The following is a 23016-nucleotide window of genomic DNA, read 5'->3' on the forward strand; positions in this document are numbered from 1 at the left end:
GGAAAGCGAAAGAGAGGGCGTCCAAGACAGACCTGGAGGCGGAGTCTTCTTGAAGAACTGAAGCCAACAGGGATGTCTTGGGAGATGGCAAAATTAAAAGCCGTGGATCGGACGAAATGGAAGGAATTGGTGGAGGCCCTACGTTCCATAAGGAGCAAAGAGGACTAAGTCAAGTAAGTTTTCTGTTTTAGACATGTGTACGATACAACTTGTATTTGTAAAGTAGGCTGTGGGTAGGTAACGTTTGTGAAATTAAATAGTTTAATAATTTTTTTCTTGACAAACTCCGAACTGCGTACATTAATTTACACAAATATAATTAAATATTATTTTGAAAGGCTTGCTAAAAAAACAACAGAAGACTCCACAGAATGTTTATGAATATTAGTAACACTTCTAACAAAACATGCTTTAAAGTTTTACTCACGCTTATGGATCTATTAGTTTTAAGATCTAATGCTGATGTCTTACAGTGATGATCTTTTGTTGAGGATTTCTAAAATGTAAAATAAGTACATCTTTTAAAAATGACACAACCCATATGAAGTCTTAAAACATAATATTAATTTGGAACACAATTGAGAACAAACTGCTCCAGTCAATGGAAAGAAGAAACGAGAAAAGTTACAGTGCACATCTATGTCCCACACCTGTCTGTACTTCCAAAATTATCTAATCTGGTTTCCATGTATCGCATGTTTTTTCTAGAAACATATTTACTTACGTTCTATTCCAGATACTGTACATTAATAAAGCGTAAGATTGCATCTTTTCTTCCTAATGCCTACATGCATTCTTTTATGAGCATGCTTATTTCTTATTTGTTTTATATGGTTTTAGATATTGGACAGCAAACGTATCCCTCGATATTTTGTAAGTCGTTTGACAAAGCATCGTTCTTCTCAATCTTTCTGGACTTAGTTCTTCCTTTGTATCAAATTTTCACAAGTCGGAACAGAAATGTTACCAAAAAAAAAGGGTCGTTAGAGCTTCTGCTATTATACCACTAGGATCTGAGTGTTATAACTGAGTCCACCCTCCCTCCCCTCGTCCAACCGCTAGTTGGTATCTACCCCCCCCCCCCTCCCGTCCCACACCTGAACTGGGACACAATGCATCCCCGTAGTCAAGTGCAGGTTAGGGCGCCCGCCCCTTTCCCCTCGTTAGGCTTGCTAGCATGTAGTCGTGTTTTGTGTTTTTGTAATGTGTGATAGGGCTGGCCCCTAAGGCCGGCCGCTACTAATGAACTAGTTCTGTTTCCTTAGACCATAGTAGGACTACCATATAGAGTGTAGTTTAATTATCTATTTAATTAAAGTTGTTCAACTAAAATTGTGTTGGTGTCTTCTTCAACAATCAAGTAATTTACAGTGTCTAATTCACCACACAACTATGTAACCTCTAACTGCAGTCATCACCTACGATATAGATGACTCGTTTCGTAACACTGAGTGTGGTACTATATGATATGATTATGTGATTTAATTTAATATTAATTAAAAAAAAATGAAGGGTTGAGTATAAACAGTGGCCTAGCTACCGTAAAGCTAGCGTAAGCAAGGCATAGGGGCCCATGGCAAATAGGGGCCCTTTTTCGAAAGTTTGAGGGGGGGGGGGTGCAAATTGAAAGTCTGAGGGGGGGGGGGGGTGCAAATCGAAAGTCTGAGGGGGGGTGCAAATCGAAAGTCTGAGAGGGGGTGCAAATCGAAAGTCTGAGGGGGGGGGGGGGTTTAAATCGAAAGTCTGAGCGGAGGTGCAAATCGAAAGTTTGTCCCCGGTCGCCAGGAAGGGTCGCTACGCCTCTGAGTAGCCCTCTAACACTTTTTGCATAGGGGCCCAAAAATCCTAGCTACGCCACTGAGTGTAAGTACTATATATAAATACGAGATAACAGCAGTTTCCCTACATTTACTTCAATGATTTTATTATATACCATTTTTGGCGAGAAAATATACTTATATTCAAACTTTGCCTCGATATACTAAAAAATATAATAATTATAAGTCTCTTAAACAGACAGCTAAACATTTCCAGTGAGAGGTGTCGATTTTTGTGTGTGATTTAAAAATAATATATATAATAATCAGATAATTTACACGTCTGAATACCTACCTTTGGAATAATCTCCGTTATTATTCTCTTTCTGCAATTGATTAAATAAATGGTAAAATAAATTTAAAAATCTACAAGTTATACTAAATTAGTATAAGAAAAATGTGAGCATAAGGGCAGCGTAAGTATAAATGCAGATATCGTATGATTGCTTAGGTGGAAGTATAAAATGTTTAATATTTACGCTGTGCTATTACTTTTAAGTTAAAATAGAAGTGAACACATAAAAATGCACGTACGCATGCATATGTTACAAAGTACAAAAATAAATCTTTTTAAAAAGCGGAATAACTGCTAAATTTTGCTTTTTGGGTCAAAATTTGGAACCAACCAACGATAAACTACCCCACCCATTAAAAACAGTAATACAAGTCCTAACTACCCCAGCCTCCAGCCCAGGTGTCTTAAATGATTGAGGGATTCACAGCAACATAATACATGTAATAATTGATTAATTATGAATGGCTACTTACATTTTTTTCCTGATTAGGAAAGTTGTAAATACAACAATTACTGTCACGCCTGAAATGTAGCAAGGCTTTTACAGTTACTTGTTAAATTTACACTTTAAAAAATAAATAAAATAATAATTACTTAACGCATGTAATCTATACATTTTAATAGCATGCACTGATAATGCTTTTGAAATGAATACTACTTTTACAAATTTCTATTCCCTTCCCTCTCTCTCTCTCTCTCTCTCTCTCTCTCTCTCTCTCTCTCTCTATATATATATATATATATATATATATATATATATATATATATATATATATATATATATATATATATATAAATATATATGTTTTACGGTCAAAGCCCGAAGTGCGGCCAATTCGCGGACTGGCCGGCCAATGCGCGCATTGGCCGGGACGTACTGCCAAAGTCCGAAGCGCTTAAACTTGACAGCGTATTTTGTACATTTGCCGGCCAATGCGCGCACTGGCCGGTATATCCTGGCCAATGTTCTATCTAGACTAAGTTGTGATCACGTTTTCATTATTCTGGGTGTGGTTTTATTGTAACGTATTGTTTAGCTCTTGTTTGTATAGGATTCTATATGCAAGGCGACATGGATCAAAAAGGCCGTCAGACCATGAGACAGACATAGCAGATGGCTGTCAAAAGAAAAAAATGAAAATCCATGTTAGTTTCTATATATGGGCCACAACTGTATGTGACAGCCTCCTCCTTGATGACAATCATCAAAGAACAAAATCAAAGACAGTCGGCGTCACCAACCATTTGCAACAAGACGGAATGTTCAAAAGACTTTCCTTGTCAGTTGAACACTAGTGTCCAAGCGACTTGAGATGGCGTGGGCGTCAGAAATCATATTTCCCCAACAAAAGGGGAATACCAAATGAAGCAGACCCACCACCGCGCCTTGACTGGACTGCATGATAATACCGACAGAATTTCCTTGCACTCCAGATTTCTTGAGAACATTGAACAAGAAATGGAGGCTGCTATAAATGCAACGACATCCTCAGCTAAAACATCTGCTGCTGTGGCGGAACGTCCAGACCAGTTGCGTGACAGTAATGTGGCCAACAGACTCTGTATAGTTTGTGAAAAACATTGTAGTGCAGCTCATTCTTGTGGATCCTGTGGCAACGATGTCCATGCTATTTTTGGAATACCCAATGAAGCAGACGAAGGTTACGGAGGAAATATTACCTGCGAATTGTGTCACAACAAACTAGACATCATGGAACACAGGTCAGCAGCTCATACTAGCTAGCAAACTCAAGGTGCTAAGATGCTTAAAACATCAAATACAAAATTTAAAGATGCTGAAGTGGGTGACAATGTACGCATCCGTGTTCCAGATGTTGACAAGAGGTCGCGGTGATCCCCGAAGCGTGATTGCAGTTGTCATAAGCGTCGAGGGCGGTTTCTACAAATTAGGAACGGAACATGGTGTTCTAAAACAACTGTATGCTAGAAGTGAGTTCTCAATTCTTCACGAAAAACTGCTCTTATTGTCGTCATTTGGCACTGAGGAAAAATCATTACAAACCATCGCATCTTCACAATCATTGAATGGGGGCCAAGGTTACACTCGCTGCAATTGCACAACCAAGTGCATAAGAAATCGCTGCAAGTGTAAAAATAACAAGCTACTATGTAATTCTAAATGCCATAAAAGTTTAAATTGTTGTAACAAATGATAATATTGATTGATTGAGACTATAGTACAATAAAAAATTTGAATGTTTCTGTCATTTACTTTAATTTAATAATCAATAAAGACTTAATTTCATGATCCTTATGGCATAAAAAAGCCAAAATCTGCTCACGATCTTCTAATTCGGACTTTGGCCGGTCGTCCCTAGCCAGATGATCTTCTAATTAAGACTTTGGCCGGTCCACCATGGCCAGTCCGCGGATTGGCCGGCCAAAGGCCGAAATCAAGCAAAGTTTCAGACTTTGGCCGACCAATGGGAGACGATATTGGCCAATGCGCGGATTGGCCGGCCAATCCGCGCATTGGCCGACTTCGGGCTTTGACCGTAACATATATACTTTTGTGGTTCTTATTTTCGAGATTTTGAGTTTTTCTATTGATAATTAGTTGCTTTCGTAATATTCAATAAAGTAAAATAAACATATCCAAATTTCGATTTTACATTGACAAATTTTGTAGCTAACTCTTTATAGTAATACTGCAACATTTTCTTCACCGCGTGTTATTGAAAGTATTTTTTTTTACACAAAAAGGAGCGGTATTTTTTATAAGGTCTATTATGACAAATTTTAATCTAATTCGTAATAACAAACTAATTTAAGCTATTACTATCTCATTCCAAATTTAAAAACAGAAATATACTTTATTGTTGTTAACTTAATATGATATAAAATTAAACAATACACTATTTTAATACATGATTCGTTTGCTATAATTAATAAAGAAGAAATTTAAAATTATTATTACCAAAAGTTATAAACAAGAGCGCGATTAACAGTTTGTCTTGATGAAGCTGATCATCTGATGTTTCTAAATGTTCTTCTGTAAAAGTGATACGAAGTGTCAAAGTGTACGATTAAAATTTTTTTCACATAGATTTAGAGTTTCTTCCAGGCATCTCTTCGGGGGGGGGGGGCTTTTCCCCCCCCCCTAAATTTTTTTACCGCCCCCCCCCCCCCCCGAACGAAATGAAATTTATATAATTTATATAGAAAATATATACTTTTTACAGTGTCCGCCCCCCCCCCCGAAGAAAGTTTACCGCCCCACCCCCGAAGATTTCAAGTGCCCCCCCCCCCCCGTAGAAAAAAGTCTGGAAGAAACACTGCATAGATTGGATGCTGATCTAATATCACAATATGATAAAAAATAAACTGGTTAAGGTTTTACTAAATCGTTTTCTGCACATGCAGTGTTTCTTCCAGACTTTTATCTCGGGGGGGGGGGGGGGGCGGAGCACTTGATATTTACGGAGTGGTGGGGTCGGACTAAAATTTCCAGAGAGGGGGGGGGGGGGGAACACACTGTATATATTTTCTATAGAAATTCCATTTCGTTCAAGGAAGATGCCTGAAAGAAATTCTGTGCATATGCATGTTAAACATTTAAATAAAGAATAAAACGTACTGATGAGTTCATGTTTAAATCAGAAGCATTTTCAGTTACCTATTCCTAGCTAATGGATATCGCGTGATCTTCCTTAAATAACCCACAGACTATTTAATTATTATTGGAAAACACGGTTTTCTAAATGTACAAAATATTAAGAATAAGATTTAACAAATTATGGATCACGTAATTGTATCTTGTATTTGATCAAATAATCAATTTAAAAAGCAGTCTTTTTATACGTTAGGTAATACACTTATATACACATACATTTTTGAATTTATATTCATATTATAATGATGTTATGTTTGTTAGGGTGTTTTTAAGGGTAAACTTACTTCCGTAAAGCTCATCAAAACTGAAGCGTGAGACACAAGCATGTCCACATTGAATATCTCTCATTGCTGAGATATTAGTCAGGCCTGTTGTGCGACACCATTGTAGCAGATTACTAGTATCGATGTTAGAAGGGAAACACGATTCGACTTCTTTATTTTTTGTGCAATATTCATGACTAAAGTAGCATAACCCATGACGACCGCAGATATGTTGTCTTGGATCTGGACACCTAAACGTTTTTGGGTTGATTTTCTCTGAAAAATATTAATCAGTTTATATGTAAATGTAGGTGAACGTATAGGCCTACTTATATATCTATATTGACATACACCCATCACAGGCCTGTACATTTCTGGAATGCCGGTTCGTCTGGTGATTTATAAACACGGTTTCAAAATCCTATTAAAAATTCGGTTTATCTTGTGAATTCAAATATCGTACGCATACAAAATATAGTTTTTTACTTACCGCGGATAGAAATATTATAGAAGACTTCCTGACTTTTCCAAGCAAGTGCGTTTGAACCAATACATATGAATCCTTCCATTTTGCGAGAAAAAAAAGGAGATATGGGTAAAATATGGGTAAAAGCAAACAAAAAAAAATACTTAAAAAAACTTTTTAAAAAACCACGTTTTTCTTGTGGACTAAAAAGTAGAAAATAAATTTTTCTTCCGACCCTAGGGGATCTACCAATGACTGCTCGTAGATTTTGTGCTTCCTCGAGCTGTGCAGGTTCTTGTGATGACTGTTCATACATTTGATGACAAAAAACGTGGGTACGTTCACCATCAAATTTCCAAAATTCGTGTGTTGTGTGCTTTTCGCTTTAATCATAAATCTGCCCGACCCACGTTTTTTGTCATCAAATTTTTATTTTAACATTTTTTTTAAAATATGCACTTACCGGTCATATTTTTCTGAGATTTTATTTCAAGGACTGCTTCATTTTCTCCATCAACCAAACTGTCCAGACTGTAATGACTATACCAACTAACGTGTGTAGTCAAATTGCTAGCATCAGACTTTCTACAGCTGCATTCTATTTTGTCACCCTCATTGAAAATTGTATTGCAACTGAATGCTACATTTGGTGGCTCTGAAAATGTTGCCATTTTTGAAAAATTAACTGACTATTCAATAAATAAATTTTTTCTGCGAAAAGACTTTTTTCGAATTCGCAGGGGTGGCGCTCCTTCAGGGCGCGATTCGTTTTTTCTCTATATACGGTATATAAAAATATAAGTCGATTTCGGTTTCACACCGTTCAATCGATAACTGTTAAACTGCAAAAAAATCTATTTTAATTTCGCAAGGGCAGCGCCCCGGGACGGTGCGATTTTTCTCTATATTTGGCAAATATAAAAAAGGCGATCGTGGTTTCACACCGTTCATCCGATCGATATCAAACTTTGGGGAGTTGATTAGAAAACTCTAGAGAAGCGTTCTGCAAAAAAAAATCGTTTTTAATTTCGCATGGGCGGCGCCTTGGTAGGGTGCGATTTTTCTCTATATTCGGTATAAAAAAACTGTCAAAGTCCGAAACTTAATTTGATTTCGGCCTTTGGCCGGCCAATCCGCGGACTGGCCAGGATGAACCGGCAAAAGTCTGAAATGGCTCTTAATTAGAAGATCATCTGGCTAGGAACGACCGGCCAAAGTCCTAATTAGATGATCATGAGCAGATTTAGTTTTTTTTTTCATATCGTAAGGATCACGAAATTAAGTCTTTATTGATTATTAATTAAAGTAAATTACAGAAACATTATAAGTATTTTACTGTACCATAGTCTCAATCAATGTTATTTTTACACTTGCAGCGATTTGTTGTGCATTTGGTTGTGCAATTGCATGGACATCGTTGCCACAGGATCCAAAGAATGGGCTGCACTACAATATTTTTCACAAACTACACGTAATCTGTTGGCCATATTATTGTCACGCAACTGGTCTGGACGTTCCGCCACGGCAGCATATGTGTTAGCTAAGGATGTCGTTGCATTTATGGCAACCTCCATTTCTTGCTCCATGTTCTCAAGATCTTCCTCAGTAACTAAATTATCGAGAGCCTCTCTTGGTAGATTTGAAGTGCTAAGTCCCACCTTTGTTTTGCATCCAAACATTGTGTGTATAGCGATTGATGGTTTACTTTATGAAAAGAACGGTTTTTCATAAATTGAATGAATTTGAGACTCTCGGCTCAACGAGCTTATTCATTTGTCTGCATCCATGTCATCATCATGTTTGAACATCTTGGTTGGCAAGTTCTACTGAACCTTGGCTTTTGCTATGCTTTGGATTTCCGTGAACTAGTTTAAGTTCAGGCCACATGTTATTTAGTTCAGAAATAACTTGATTCACAAATTCTCTTCCATTAGGATTTGGATTATTTATTTTGGCAGCCATCTGGTATGTCTGTCACTTGGTCTGACGGCCCTTTTGGTCCATGTCGCATTGTAGCGTATAGAATGCTATACAAACAACAGCTAATCAATACGTTACTCACAATGAAACCTCACCCAAAATAATGAAAACGCTATCACAACTTAGTCTAGATAGAGCATCCCAGCCAGTGCGCGCATTAGCTGGCCAATGTATGAAATAATATGTCAATTTTACACTTTCGGACTTTGGCCATCACGTCCCGGCCAGTGCGCGCCTTGACCGGCCAATGTAGGAAATACGCTGTCAAGTTAAAGGCCTCGGACTTTGGCCAATACGTCCCGGCCAGTGCGCGTATTGGACGGCCAATGTACGAAATACGCTCTCAGTGCTAAGCTCTTCAGGCTTTGATCAAGAGAGCCGGCCAATGTGGGCTTTGGCCGCACTTCGGGCTTTGACCGTAACATATATATATATATATATATATATATATATATATATATATATATATAAATATATATATATATATATATATATATATATATATATATATATATATATATATATATATATATATATATATAGGAAAGGTAAGATGTAGTTGAAGGTCAAAGAAAAAGACATTTCTATAATCTTTATTTTTAAAACCGCATTTTATAAATAGCTGGGCCCTGATAATTTGTAGCCCAATATTTTTAGTATAGTCTAATTATATTTTAAATATGCAACACATTAATCTTTTTAATATCAAAAGCTATTTAGAACAGTGGAAATAAAAGCAAATTGTCAAATATTTAATACTCTAAATTCGAAAACGCTTAAATAAATGATTTAATGTGCAAACAAATAATTTGGGCTATTACTGGGAAGCATTTAGTTTTAGCCAAATACGAAGTATGTTTTTGTTTTATTTAATGTAAATGTTATGGTTAGGTGAGTGTCAGGGTATTGTTTCTATTTGAGTTACACTTATGACTGCTGCGCCACGTTGTATTAAGAGCATTATATTTGAAAATGAATTTGAAAAAAAATACGATAGATTCATATTTTTGAGCTTACCTAAAAGAATTCTAATTTAATTTCCCACAAGTACCTAATACTGTTATTGCAGCTGCCTCGCATTGAAAATTGTAAAACGACTACATCTGTTAAGTCTATAAATATTATAACTTACCTATTTGAAATTTAACATTGTAACCAACAACATTTTGAGATTTAACAGAAGAGTCTGTCAAATTCGGATAGAAAGTCACCCTGAAGCTATAGGTTGACAAAGATTGAGGAACTGACAACGGTATTGAACAATAAGATGTCTTGTGGAGAGTATCCCCAGGAACTGGAATTTGATTGTAGACGACAGTTTTGTTTAAAGGAACCTGTAGCAGGATGGCAAAACATATTTCGAGTTTGTAGACTATGCGTTTATGTATTATATATATATATATATATATATATATATATATATATATATATATATATATATATATATATATATATATATATATATATATATATATATATATCGGTAATAAACAGGTGCTATATAAATTTTTTGTATTAATTAGCTTACCTTTGATAGTAAATCTGTAAAATTACACATAGACTCTGGGTATGACATGAGTACTTGACACGTTAACACCAATGACATTTTGTCCGTGACTTCTATGTAACAAGTGTATCTATCTATTTTTCCTGTAATTTTTACACACTATTTTAATATGTAATGTCAGTGTTTTCATACTAATCATTAACTGCAAATATATCTATTTAAGGCATTACGTTTAATATTTTAGGCAAGGTTGAAAGATAGTCGAATAATAATGAACCGTCTAAACTAATGGTTTAGTTTCCGTATTCATTATCTCTTAAATGAAAAATAATTATTATTTTGATTAGATAAAAATTTGTTTTTATTTTTATTTAAACAAACTGCGCGAACAAATGTCTTAGCATATATGCAATCGAGTTTGAAAATAAAACACTTGTAAAAAAATAATAGATGCGAGGTGATGTTTCTTGAAATATCAACCAGCTCTAGCAATGTAGCCTACAATTGTAAAATTAATGAAAAAAATCAATTATAAAAACGTTTTAATAATAAAACCTTACTGTAGACTGTAGATTTCCAACTCCATAATGATGTTTGATTTTTTAAATACTTTGCCTCCAAACGCCAACTAGCTCCATCTGTTTGTCTAGCATGAGATACACATTTTAATGTGCTTTCACACGAGTTGCCATTTAGATGGTAATCAGAAATAATCCAGTCCGTGTATTGAGGATATATAATACAATCCCCATTCGTGTCGCAGCTACTAACAACATCATTGTCTTTGTACCATATGATCGCTGTATTTACTGTTTGATTATTTTTCCACTTGTGAGTTAGTTCACAAACTTCGTTCTCTTCACACACGACGTAATTTTTAACATTTTCCCCAGAAAAGACGACTGTAAAATAGAAAGATATATTATATATTTTAAAAAAAATATTTCTATCGACGTAGGGCTAAAATTTTCTTTTCTACGTTGTTTAATTTACTTTTATATCAAAATCATATACTGAGGAACCAAAAAGAAATAAGTCTTCTTTGTCATGCACTTGGCATTGTATTTTTGTTTGGCTGAGAAATTTACGTACGCCATACATTTATCTTAATCCTAACACCAGACTAGTACTCAATGACTGGTAAGAACTTCAACAAGCTGGAAACCATTCAACATCTCTTTAATGCTCTAACATTTTACTATCTATTGAGTTCATTTATTTTTCTTGATACCATCAAGGTGTGCTGTTCAGTAGTATTTTGTGTGGTAGAATTAAAATTACTTACTTGGCGTGATAATAGTTATTATAAATACTGCTAAAAATGTGTTTAATTTTTCCGCCATTTTACAATTATATTAGTAATTCATGTTCAAGAAAACAGTCATTTAAAATCTGATATGTATGAATATATTTATATATATATGTTTATAAAAATATATTTATATATCTGCTCTAACAGCTTAGCTGGATTTCAAAATGGCCGATATATCTTTTCCTGAAACAAAGCAAAAATACACTGGAAATTTCCGATTAAACTTTATTTATATCGAAAAAAAGTTTTTGGAAAATAAATGTTTATAATCCATGGTTCAGTAGTCAAAATGGGTTGGAAAATGTTTAGTATAAAAAAATATAGAAAGTTTGAAAAATATCAATATAAAAATAATTTCTGTTAAAGTAGTTTTGGAAATACCCGAAATGATTTTTTATTCTCTGCTGTGCATGCTTTTTTCCGGCGGTCGGTAGAATATATTTTTATTAGATCTACATAGACTACATGTTAGTGAATTCGTTTAAAGCCTTAAGCAGATTAGTTTTCATTATAATTTTGAAAATATTTACATTAAATATTTACATTATTTAAGTTTTTCTAGAATACTTTACGTACAACACTTGTTTTTTAAATTTTGACAGAGAACAACACAATAAATAGTCAAAGATGACTCGTAAACAATTCAAGAGGATGCTCCTACGTATTTTACTATTGAGCTTAAAAGGTAAATGTATAATATGTAGGCCATATGATCTTGATAAGAGTGATGGAAAATATGATTCCTAACTGCTAAGCAGCAGGTTTTCAGTATGAAAATAATTTAATTTTTTTTTAAATTTTATAGAAAGCAGAAAGTTCATAAGTAGAGTGTTATAAATTCGAAAGAGCTATTTCAAAAATTGAGAAGTTTTTAATTTTAGCTGTGCATTAGAAAGGAAAAGTGGTTCCACTTGGTTGTTGCCTGAAAGCATATTTTTGAGCAAAAATTGAATATTTTATAACATTTGTGAAATAAGTACAAAATCACTTCCGGTTTTTCTAAGGCTAGAAATGTTTAAACACAAAATTATTAATAATATAATATATATAATAGTTATTTACCAAACATTTTTATTTTAATTTGGATTAGTATAGTTAGGGTGTTGTGGTGAAAGGGGATGTTATATTATTTAATATATATTGTAATAATAAGTAAAGCGTAATTAATATCAACATTTTAATATAGGCCTAATCAATCTAGATCGACCTCTGACTATGGGGTCATCTATTAACGATGTCACTACGATGCCAGACCTCCCCCTTCCCCAAAAAAGTAAACCTAAGCCAACACCCCCCCCCCCCCCGTATTTTGTTTTTAAAGCAGCGATTTTCATAAAATATTTAGACCTATGGGCTTTTCCAACATTCAATGTAGGCCTATTGATGAATTATTTTATAACAATTTATAAAACAACTTTTAATAGTGCAAATAAAGGCTTAAATTCAGATTCTTAACATGAGTGTTTGTTGAACATGGAAAAGTGTCATCTTACTTTCTGAACCCCCTCCCCCTTGACACAAAGGCCCAAATCTCCCCCACCACCTCAAAGTCTGATGGACGACCACTACAGCATTTTGCTATTATTTATAAGATAGTCATTAATTAGTCATACAAACCTAATTACATTTGTTGTTGTGATGATATCTTTGTCATTACAATTATTAAATAATTTATCTTAACTCAACATTTCCCCTAACCTCATTTGCTATAGGTGCCTATCCTTTTAGAAAACATCTTTTCCTCAAATATCTGGAATGCATCTGATCAGCAACAGTCTTTTTTTTTGTAAAATATAAACAATTACAAAATGTTCATAAACTTGCACGGCCAATAACAACACATTACCAGGAAACAGGCAGTGATTATAGTTTGCTGTATTTGTGGTTGATGGTTAGTTATCAGTCATGCTTCTCTAAGATTGTTCTTCATTTATATGCTGGTATGGCTAGAATTGACAAACACCCATATTTTTTATTCCTCCCATATCATTAAGTTTTACAGCTATGATAGATATAGTACTGTTTTATTTGTAATATTATAGAAAATTTATGTAATAGTTACAAAATACTATGCAAATGTAAGACTTATAGTGGGACTACATATTTGTGAACACATTGGCTAAAGCAAAAGTTCTTGAGTTGAAATTTTAATCCTTTAGGTTGTCTCTGATTCAAATTCAAAGCAGCTTTAACCGGTACTTGACTGGTTACGGACAGTAAAAGCTGTATGACATTTTGCTGACCATACAATTTATTAATATGGAGAGGCAACAAAATCGGGTGAAATCTACTTCAGCACCATATTCTTAAAAACTATTATAGTTCTTAGGTTTAAGTTAATTATTGAATTAAGGTAGCAATAATTATTTTCCACACGCATAAGCACACAAAACCAGTGCTGGAAAAAAAATAAACATAACAAAGTTTATACTTTTCTTTTTTTAATTACCATATTCATTCAGAACTAATACAAAAAAAAGTTGTTCAATAAGAAAAAGTTTTCTTGGGTTCAACATGTATCCTTGGATCAGTTTTTAAATTGAACTTCATCTAGGCTTTTGTCTTTTCTGTATGCAGTTGTATAATCCACAGTATCTAAAAAAACATAAATAAATTTCATAAACTGTTATATTAAACTCATTATTTTTACATACTTTCAACTCTTAACGTTATAAATAAAAATATTTGTTTGTCGAATAAAAATCATAAAGCAATGATGTGTATTTATGTATTGGATTGTATGGGCTATCTAACTATTGCCATTCATTAAAAATATAGGTCTAATAGTTTACTTTTAATATTTTAATGTAAGGAGTTTGTCATTAAATATACAATAGGCCCTCAAAAGAGTCAAAAGTCATGTATATATCATTAAAAAAAAAGAAAAAGGTATCAATAAAGATCCACTACTAAAACACTTATGTTTAGCCACCTCAGGAATTAGTTGAAAATTGATATTCAAACTAGGCTACTATAACTATCATCAATTCATACACATACTAGAATAAATATTAGGATAATTATATTAATTTGATTAGTAAGTTAATCCATCTATGACAATTGACACCTTTTGGCTTTATCAACTATTCTGCATTTTTTAATAAGTTCAAAAGATCACTACATAAGACTAAGAGTAGACTAAGTCATATATTAAGTTAATTAAGTAGAACTAAAATAAGACAGCTCTTCACTAGTAAGCCTACTCTTCTATTAAGTAATTTTTACTATTATCATTAGAGGCCTAAAATTATTGTTAGACTACTAATCTAGATTAAACTTAAATTTGGATATTATTTAATGTACTAGTCTGTACCCTTTAATTTAGGCTACATGTAATTTCTACAGTTTAAAATTGTAGCCTTATTAAGCCTAGTTAACTTTGTTTAACTTACATACAAATACTAACTACCTACGCTATCACAGTCTTGCTAGACTACTACTAAGCTTCTACATCTAAATCTACAGTCTAGATAGGCCTACTGAAACTAAAAGTAATATGACAACTGTAAAAATTAAGCATACTTTATTTTTTATTACAATACTAGTTTAAGCCTATAGACTATAGACCTACTGCTATTAAATATGAATCTATTAGTTATTAAGTCATCATACGTCTAATTAGTAATTACCTCCAGGGGCGGAACTACAGTGCCGCCAGACCCCGCATTGCGGGGGGGGGGGGGGGGCGGGACATTTAGGGGCCCGCAGCCGACCATAATCAATTTTTTTACAGTTAAAAAAAAATCTTCTTGCATTTTTTACTTGATGGATGTTTTGTAAAAAGAATACTGAGGCTGCTGTTTGATTATCTTTATTTTATAGACACCATCTCGAGTCCTCTTTCTCCTACAATCAAACATGCTGTTGTCGGCAAAATTCTTTTGAAAATAAATCCATCGCGTGAAAGATACGCAAGCGTAGTCAAATATGTGTGCTCTTAAGCACCTTTTCATAGATTTGCATTAAACAAATTAAAAAGCAATTACTTCTCTTAATTATTGTTTTTAAAAAAATACATAATAAAGAATGACAAAGCATAAAACAGAAATGTATTTAAAACTAATAATATAAATACAAAAAAACATTTAAAAAAAACATAGGGCGAGTAACCATTGAACAAACACAGCTTTCATGCTTCATATTATTTTGACCGACTTACTCACAGGAGGCATTATATCAGACATATTAAAACGGAGATTTTCAAAACAGACTAGATCTAATAGCAGTCACTCAAATGAAGTGGTGTAACTTGTTTTTACTTTTTAATAAAAACTAAGAATATTTAATTATTTTTCTAAAATCTCGAACAAGCCCGAAATGAGTATTCTATGTATCATATTTTCGTGTATATATATATATATATATATATATATATATATATATATATATATATATATATATATATATATATATATATATATATATATATATATGGGGCCCAAAAATTTATTTGCGGGGTGGCCCTTTTTTTCTAGTTCCGCCACTGATTACCTCTAACTAGGCCCTAATCATATTAACAATGTAATTGATGTATTAGGACTGTCATCTGTACCATAGCCTAAATTATCCTAAACAAAATGTATTTTGTACATATCTAGTAATTTAGTAAGTATTAACTATTAAAATTAAATTAATGTAGAAATTATTGGCCTAATAAATAATTGAGCCATTAATGTCATGATTTTGCAATTATGAGGTTGTGTGTATTATAATATACCTAGTAATTGTATAGAGTAACTTAAGTCTATACTCTATATTTAAGTTAGTAATGATAGATAAGTTAAATAAATTAGGCGCATAGTTAATATTATAAATGTGTAGCTGGTATAGACTAGTTTTAGAGACTAGTCATATAGTAAATAGTTAATCTTAGTCCTTAGTTATTAGTTAGTAGGTCACTATATACACCTAGTCTAATAAATGATTAGTCTAATTAGTTAGAGCCTACTTGTTAAAATATATTTACTATAGTAGTAGTATTAGTAAGAATATTAGTAAGAATAGTAACAGCACTCTAGTATAGTAATACTAAAACTTATTACTAAGTTAATAGTAATACTAATAGATCCACCGACTATACTTAATACCACTACTTTATTTCTATACTATTTACTACTAGCCATCGGTACCCGTTTCACGTGAATTATAGGCCTACATATTTTAAAATGTTGTACTTGTTTGAGATTATTTGAGAAAAATAATTTATTATGAAATAGTTATTGGTCAAAACGCAATGTTTGACGTGGTGTGTACACTATCATCTCAGCTATTTAGGTACCTTATATAATATGGAGAATGAAAGACATATTCAAAAAATTTAACTTACATGAATATGCCTATTCTTTCAAATTAATTTTTTATCCCAAATTAGCCATTTCCATGGCTAAACAAACAAAGATTTCTATAAAATAATTAAGGCCTGAAATAGTATAATATAGAAATTTATTTTTGGAATAGATTATAGAGTAGATAGAGTCTAAATCTAGATCTTAGCGATTTATTAGCGTCTACGGCAGAGGCGTAGCGACCCTTCACGGTGCCCGGGGACAAACTTTCAATTTGGCGCCCCCCTCGAAAGCAAATTTTTAATTTGCACCCCCTCAAACTTTCGACTTGAACCCCCCCCCCTCAAACTGCAAAAATGCAGCTAAAATAACATTTTAATTTGTTTTTACAACCCATTTTGGCGTCCCCTTGCCCCCCCCCCCCCCATCGCTAGATCTAGTCTAGATCTGAAATATCTAGATCTAGAATCTAAATATATAAAATAAATTTTATAAGTTTAGGCCGGAAAAATTGTATTGTATACATTTCATAGCGTACGTATTAGTAAGTATTAAGTTTATAAATTAGAATAGATCTAGATCTACAATCTAGTATTTTTATATTTAATAAATAGTTAAACATATTAAAAAGCCATACTACTACTTGATCTAGATCTAGCTAGATCTAGATAATAGATTCTTGATCTAGATCTAGAATATATCTCTAGAGTACTCCTCCTAGAATGTAGTACTAGATTCTTTATATAGAATAGATCTATCTAGATAATCCAAATCTAGATTAAATCTAGAAACTAGCTAGATATCTAGATCTAGATCTCTAGCTTAGAGCACTCAAAGAACTCACACTACTCACAGTGACAGTGAGTAGTCAGAGGTCACAGGCCTAACAAAAATAATGAAACGTGCTTTAAAAACATTCTACAAAAAAATTGGTAACAATTAATAAGAATAATGTTAGATTTAGATATTAATAATCTGAGCATAACAGTCATAAAAAAAATAAGCCAACTATAATGAAATGGGATACAAACGAATTTTTAAAGCCTGAATCGAACTGAACATATTGCCCTGTTCACCATTTTGTTTTCTTGGATCACCTTGTCCGTATTTATCATGGACACTAAATGTTATGTCTTTTGTCGTTTTACTCTCCTTGGCCACTTCAGTTCAGTTCAAGGTGGGGTTAAGGGCGGTTTTATTAAATATTTAAATTTATACAATAATTCAAAATCATTTTCAACGGCTTATGTTCGATACAAAAATATGAAAATGAGTGTAATCGATGGTTCCCAAAAGGATTTAATTTTTGAAAATGTAGCTATAATTTTATCGCTTTCTATATTTTTAAAAATAATTTTTAAAAAATTTAGTATGATCACATAGACTTTTCCTTTCTAGTAAATTCATGCAGTGATATAATGCACACACACACAAACATATATATATATATATATATGTGTGTGTGTATGTGTGTGTGTGTGTGTGTACAGAAAAAATATATTTATGTATCTATAATCTATATATATAATTTATATATATATATATATATATATATATATATATATATATATATATATATATATATATATATATATATATATATATATATATATATTTCAGGTGTTCTATCGGAAATTGTATGCGCAGAAGAAGAGACATGTAGGATAGTGCATAAGGCGTTTGTTAATCCAAGGTTCAACATAACAGCTTCATGGTACAGACATAATCAAATTGTTAGTAACTGCACACAAAATAAAGAATGTGAAACATACGCTGAATTTAAACACTTTACTAATTCTACTTATTCCTTGGTCAATAATTATCTGTATAACACATTAGAACTTAACTCAAGTGATCGTAATACCGACTTTGACATAAATGGAGAATGGGTTTTAATTGTTGGATACACAAATATCTCCACGAGGTCAAATTTCACCATAATAACGTATAGTAAGTATTTTTATTATTGTATCTATTGATAAAACATTACATAACCTAAAATGCAGAGAGTTGCTTAAAATATTATTTGATTGATTTGATTTCGAACGATACCAATTACAATATATATATATATATATATATATATATATATATATATATATATATATATATATATATATATATATATGTATATATATATATATATATAATATATATATATATATAGGCCTATATGTGTGTGTGTGTGTGATTTTATATTTACTCTTTTTTTCTAGTTCCACCAATTGTTGTAATCAGTATAACACTTTAAATTCTTCGTTTAGGGATGATTAAAGATGCTAGCTGTGTTGTGGAAGCAACTATGGAAAAAGGTGTTTGGTTGATTTGTAATGTACCCAAGGCTTATCCGGAAACGTTATGTACCTTTATCGAAACTCATGGAAATGTAAGTTATCTATCTCTCTCTCTCTCTCCTTCCCTCCCTCACCTCTTACTTTCTGTTTATATATTTTTCCATTTATGTTTTTTAATTTTTTCTATGTAGAATCCATTTGGACTTACACGTATTAATTTAAAACTGGAATTGATTATATTTAAAAAAAAAAAGCCTAAAATTAGTATCTTTCATATCAAAAGTAAAGTTTAGACGGTAGTGCCCGTGTTTAAAAATAAAACAAATATAAAATAAAACCTTTATAGCAACAAGCTTTTAAATGCACTGAAAATAAGAAAATAAAACAAATATGCTTTCTGTCATAAAAACTTTGGTCGCTTTTACGAAAGAAAGCAGCTTAGTTTTATTAGTTTTTTTTTTTAATATTTGTTTTATTTTGAACTTTTTAGTGAATCCCATACGATTGGACTAAAAATTATTTACTTTAAAATACCATAGCAACACGCGATATGAAGACGATTATTTGCCCCTTGAAAACATCCGTCCGTGACCATATTTAAAAGACGACTGCAAGTTCTTAATCATGTTACCTCCATTTAGTTTCAAATGGATTAAAATTCTATTATCTGCCCCTAATAGCCTTCGCTAGATCGACTGACTCTACGATTGTCAACATTCTCGGGAACCACAGCACGCCAGACTGGTCTGGTGATCGCGTCCATGTGATTTAATTGTTATCTCTTATTTTAGAACCCGTTTTATTAATTTTTAATGAATAATTAAACATGTCATTACATTTTAAAGAATCAATAGACTTGTAATGTCATAGAAGTGGGACGTATCTGGAAATTTTGAACGGAATCGCTAGATTACAAGTCGGTCGAAATAGTTACAAGATTTGCCACAAACAAACAAACAAACAAATGGACGTTGCGAACTTAATAAAAGTTTGTAAAAAAATAAACTCATGTCAATGAGTATAGAAATTATACCTACACTTGATTGAGATTTTTAACCCCTCCCACAAAATATAGATCCAAGTATTTAATACTTTGCACTATTATTTGTATGGTAATGGGATAACATAAATTTTATATTTATTCTCTTACGTGTTAAAACATACTGCAAATTTTTTTTCACTATATTTGGATTCTACTTTCAATTCTATTTTTTAAGGCTTATAAAAATACTGAATATACTATATTCTTATTAAAAGCAATAGGTCCACCGGGTAGCTATTGAAGTAGTTAATTACAAGTCATTTTTTAAAGGTCTACACAATTTTTTGTGGGGGGATGGGGAGAGTGGGTGGGAAGAATGGCGTTGGAAAAAGTTGTAACGAGTAGGCGTGTACATTTCAATACTTATTTTTGTAGACGTGATTAGCAGCAATTATTAAATCATTTATGTACTCTATACATAATTAAAGTCACATTGGATCTTTTATTATTACTCCAGCATTTAATATTTTCCATTTTTCTTACAGAAAAATTATGAAAATGTAACCTACAAAAATCTATTTTTACTACACAAGCCATACATGTCCAACAATTGCTCTATTCGTCTTGACGTCACGGATAAAGTGGAGAATAAATTTGAATTTATAGTAGGTATATATCCAAACATTTCATACAATGGAAATGACAGAAACTTTAAAAAGAACATCTCCGTTTCATACTGCATTGGTAAGTTGAAGATAATTTTCAATTTTATAATCACATCTAAATTTTAAAATTGTGTGCAGCATAATATTTCACTACAGTACATATTACTCATTGAATTATTTTATTAGAGTGTTGTGTAGTTTATGTCACTACAGTGGGTTATGGTCTGATCTGCAGGAGGGGGATGGGGAGCATTGTTTAGGTGGCCAGTTGTAAGCCAGGAAAGAACAAGCATCATTGTATCACGTTGTTAGTCCGCATTCGTAGTTTATGCAAATTTTCTGCTTCATATGGTCCGTCAACCACATATTTACACCGTTCTGTGACATTAACTCCTAACAAAAGCATTCTTTGATATGAGAGCCTCTAGTTTGTTATGCCATGTACTAGGACAGGCAGAGCTTAGTTACCCCTGAAGTTTTATTATCAGCAGCAGCAACATGACAAGAGGCGTTTTTCTTGTTTTTCTTATTTCATTTTTTAGCGCAATTTCAAAAAAGAAAAATTGCGTTTTATAATGCGTCATTTCTGGATGAATGTATGGATGTGTGGATGTGTGTCCGCAGCTTTAAGTCGTATCTCCTCCTCAACGAAGCAATATCGAGGACTAGTTTCAAAGCAAATATGTTAAGCAAAATCCAAGGATGATTGTGGGCCAAAAAAATTCCCGGAATTCCTTCCTGGATTTCCCGGAAAAGCCAAAAAACCTCGAAAAAATGCAGTTTTTGGCCCATATCTCGGCAACCAGACCATTTAGCGACTTGAAACATTTACGAATCGATTCCTGCCATAATTTAGAACAATATTACCGAAGAAAGTTTTCAAAAATATCCTTTCGTTCGGTCACAAAAGTTTTTTAAAAATTACAAACCGATTGTTCTCCTAGCTTGAACGCACCCCAGCATTATACGTCTTGTGTTTTGTCCCCGTGTATTTTACTTTTTTTTTCGACTGATACGTGGGATCGTTCGCGTCACTGCGCGTGGCAAGAGAGAGAGAGAGAGAGAGAGAGAGAGAGAGAGAGAGAGAGGCGAGCTACGCGTCGCTCGTTTTTTTCCACGTGCTAATGTTTACAAAAAATTGTTATGGATAACATAAGAAAATCGCGCTTAAATTGTCGCTAGACTTTCTATTAACTTGTTTTTCTTTTATTGTGAACTAGACTTAAGAGCCTACCTCTTCAAACGTTTTACTAAAAGTGGGACTGAACTACAACTATTGTGTATACAAACAGTCTGATTATATGTATAAATATATTTCTTTTTCAAAGTCTACATCATATCTGTTACTTTTTTCAACAATTCCCTCATGTAAAATATGCATGTAATGGTAAATATTGTAAATTCAGGTCCACCGAGAATCACTCACAACTGTCCAGACGAAGTTCTAGAGGGGGAATCTTTCAGTTGCAAATGTTATAAGGTTGACACGTATAACAACACCGTTAAAATAAAGGTAAAACAAGGTGAAAAGCTTATTTCCGACAGCACAGCGGACAACGAATATATAATCAAAACAGTCGGTGAAGAATTTATGGGTAGGAAAATAAAGCTTTTTATTATTTTTTATTCATAGTTAAATAATGCAGTTTTGTACATGAGCACAAGAAATAATACCACATCTACATCTACATCTACATCTACATCTACATCTACATCTACATCTACATCTACATCTACATCTACATCTACATCTACATCTACATCTACATCTACATCTACATCTACATCTACATCTACATCTACATCTACATCTACATCTACATCTACATCTACATCTACATCAACATCTACATCTACATCTACATTAACATCTACATCTCCTCCTTCTCCATCTACAGCTACACCTTCACCTAAAGTTTCACTTACACATATACATATACATACACATACACGTACACATACACATACATATGTACACACATCTGTTTCTGTTTCTTTAATTGTATTTGTATCTATATCTATTTTTTTCTTTATATATTTATCCATATCTATCCATTTTTACGTACTGCACACATATATAGGCTATACATATATTTTACTTCGGAATTTTCAGATATCACCTGCTATGGAGTAAATGATTTAAACTGGCAAAGCAACTTAACGAAATATTGTCCTAAGTTACGAAGAAAGTATTTTTATTTTGCATATTTGTATATATTTTTGTATGCTTTAACATAACTTGTATCTATTTTTTTTGGGTGCATAAACATAGTCGTTGAAATCACATGAGAAAGTAACTGAAAGTCGAAACAATACATTTTACCATCAATGTTTTAGTCATTTTGACCCTATTTTGAACCTTTTTGTTTTTCATTAAATGTCACGGGTTATAATCTAGGACACTCTTTCCTAATATTACATTTCTAACCTAAAGCCAATATCTTCTTTCCACTGCTCTCAGTATGTCGAGAATATAAAATAAAACTTTAGGCGTCATAAATAACAACAATTTTTCT

The 23016-nt window shown here is 32.7% G+C and overlaps 2 protein-coding genes across 3 annotated transcripts in view; one reads left to right on the plus strand and one right to left on the minus strand.

The window, feature by feature from the left end:
• Positions 1 to 11433, minus strand: part of LOC131953099 (uncharacterized) — a gene marked incomplete at its 3' end in the record, with an annotated part of 13096 nt that extends 1663 nt beyond the window's left edge. The window contains 11 exon segments of the mRNA XM_059316135.1: positions 428 to 496; positions 2113 to 2143; positions 2586 to 2634; positions 5051 to 5125; positions 6031 to 6285; positions 6500 to 6571; positions 6939 to 7130; positions 9588 to 9789; positions 9984 to 10105; positions 10523 to 10864; positions 11248 to 11433. Coding sequence (XP_059172118.1) covers positions 428 to 496; positions 2113 to 2143; positions 2586 to 2634; positions 5051 to 5125; positions 6031 to 6285; positions 6500 to 6571; positions 6939 to 7130; positions 9588 to 9789; positions 9984 to 10105; positions 10523 to 10864; positions 11248 to 11305 — 1467 coding nt within the window.
• A 241-nt stretch (positions 11434 to 11674) lies between these two features.
• LOC131953104 (uncharacterized) lies at positions 11675 to 22853 on the plus strand. Of its 2 annotated transcripts, none has more exons than XM_059316142.1 (7): positions 11675 to 11700; positions 11877 to 11959; positions 18180 to 18509; positions 18824 to 18945; positions 20381 to 20579; positions 21907 to 22095; positions 22614 to 22853. In XM_059316142.1, exons 2-7 carry the CDS (start codon positions 11902 to 11904, stop codon positions 22736 to 22738), a joined length of 1023 nt encoding a protein of 340 aa, XP_059172125.1. In that variant the 5' UTR covers positions 11675 to 11700; positions 11877 to 11901; the 3' UTR covers positions 22739 to 22853. The 2 variants fall into 2 exon arrangements, with proteins under 2 accessions (XP_059172125.1, XP_059172124.1); XM_059316141.1 differs by having other exon boundaries at positions 11688 to 11741.
• Positions 22854 to 23016: the final 163 nt, after the last annotated feature.

The sequence above is a fragment of the Physella acuta genome, unplaced genomic scaffold, assembly GCF_028476545.2.
Source record: "Physella acuta isolate Inbredline_101_S28 unplaced genomic scaffold, ASM2847654v3 ptg000905l, whole genome shotgun sequence".
Taxonomy (NCBI): domain Eukaryota; kingdom Metazoa; phylum Mollusca; class Gastropoda; family Physidae; genus Physella; species Physella acuta.

Bases quoted from the DNA above. Each gene is read 5' to 3' on its own strand.
- LOC131953104 (XM_059316142.1), top strand. From the start codon at position 11,902: ATGACTCGTAAACAATTCAAGAGGATGCTCCTACGTATTTTACTATTG. The intron at 11,960-18,179 runs GTAAATGTATAA...TATATATTTCAG, and splicing joins TTTACTATTGAGCTTAAAAG to GTGTTCTATCGGAAATTGTA. The intron at 18,510-18,823 runs GTAAGTATTTTT...TTCTTCGTTTAG, and splicing joins TTTCACCATAATAACGTATA to GGATGATTAAAGATGCTAGC.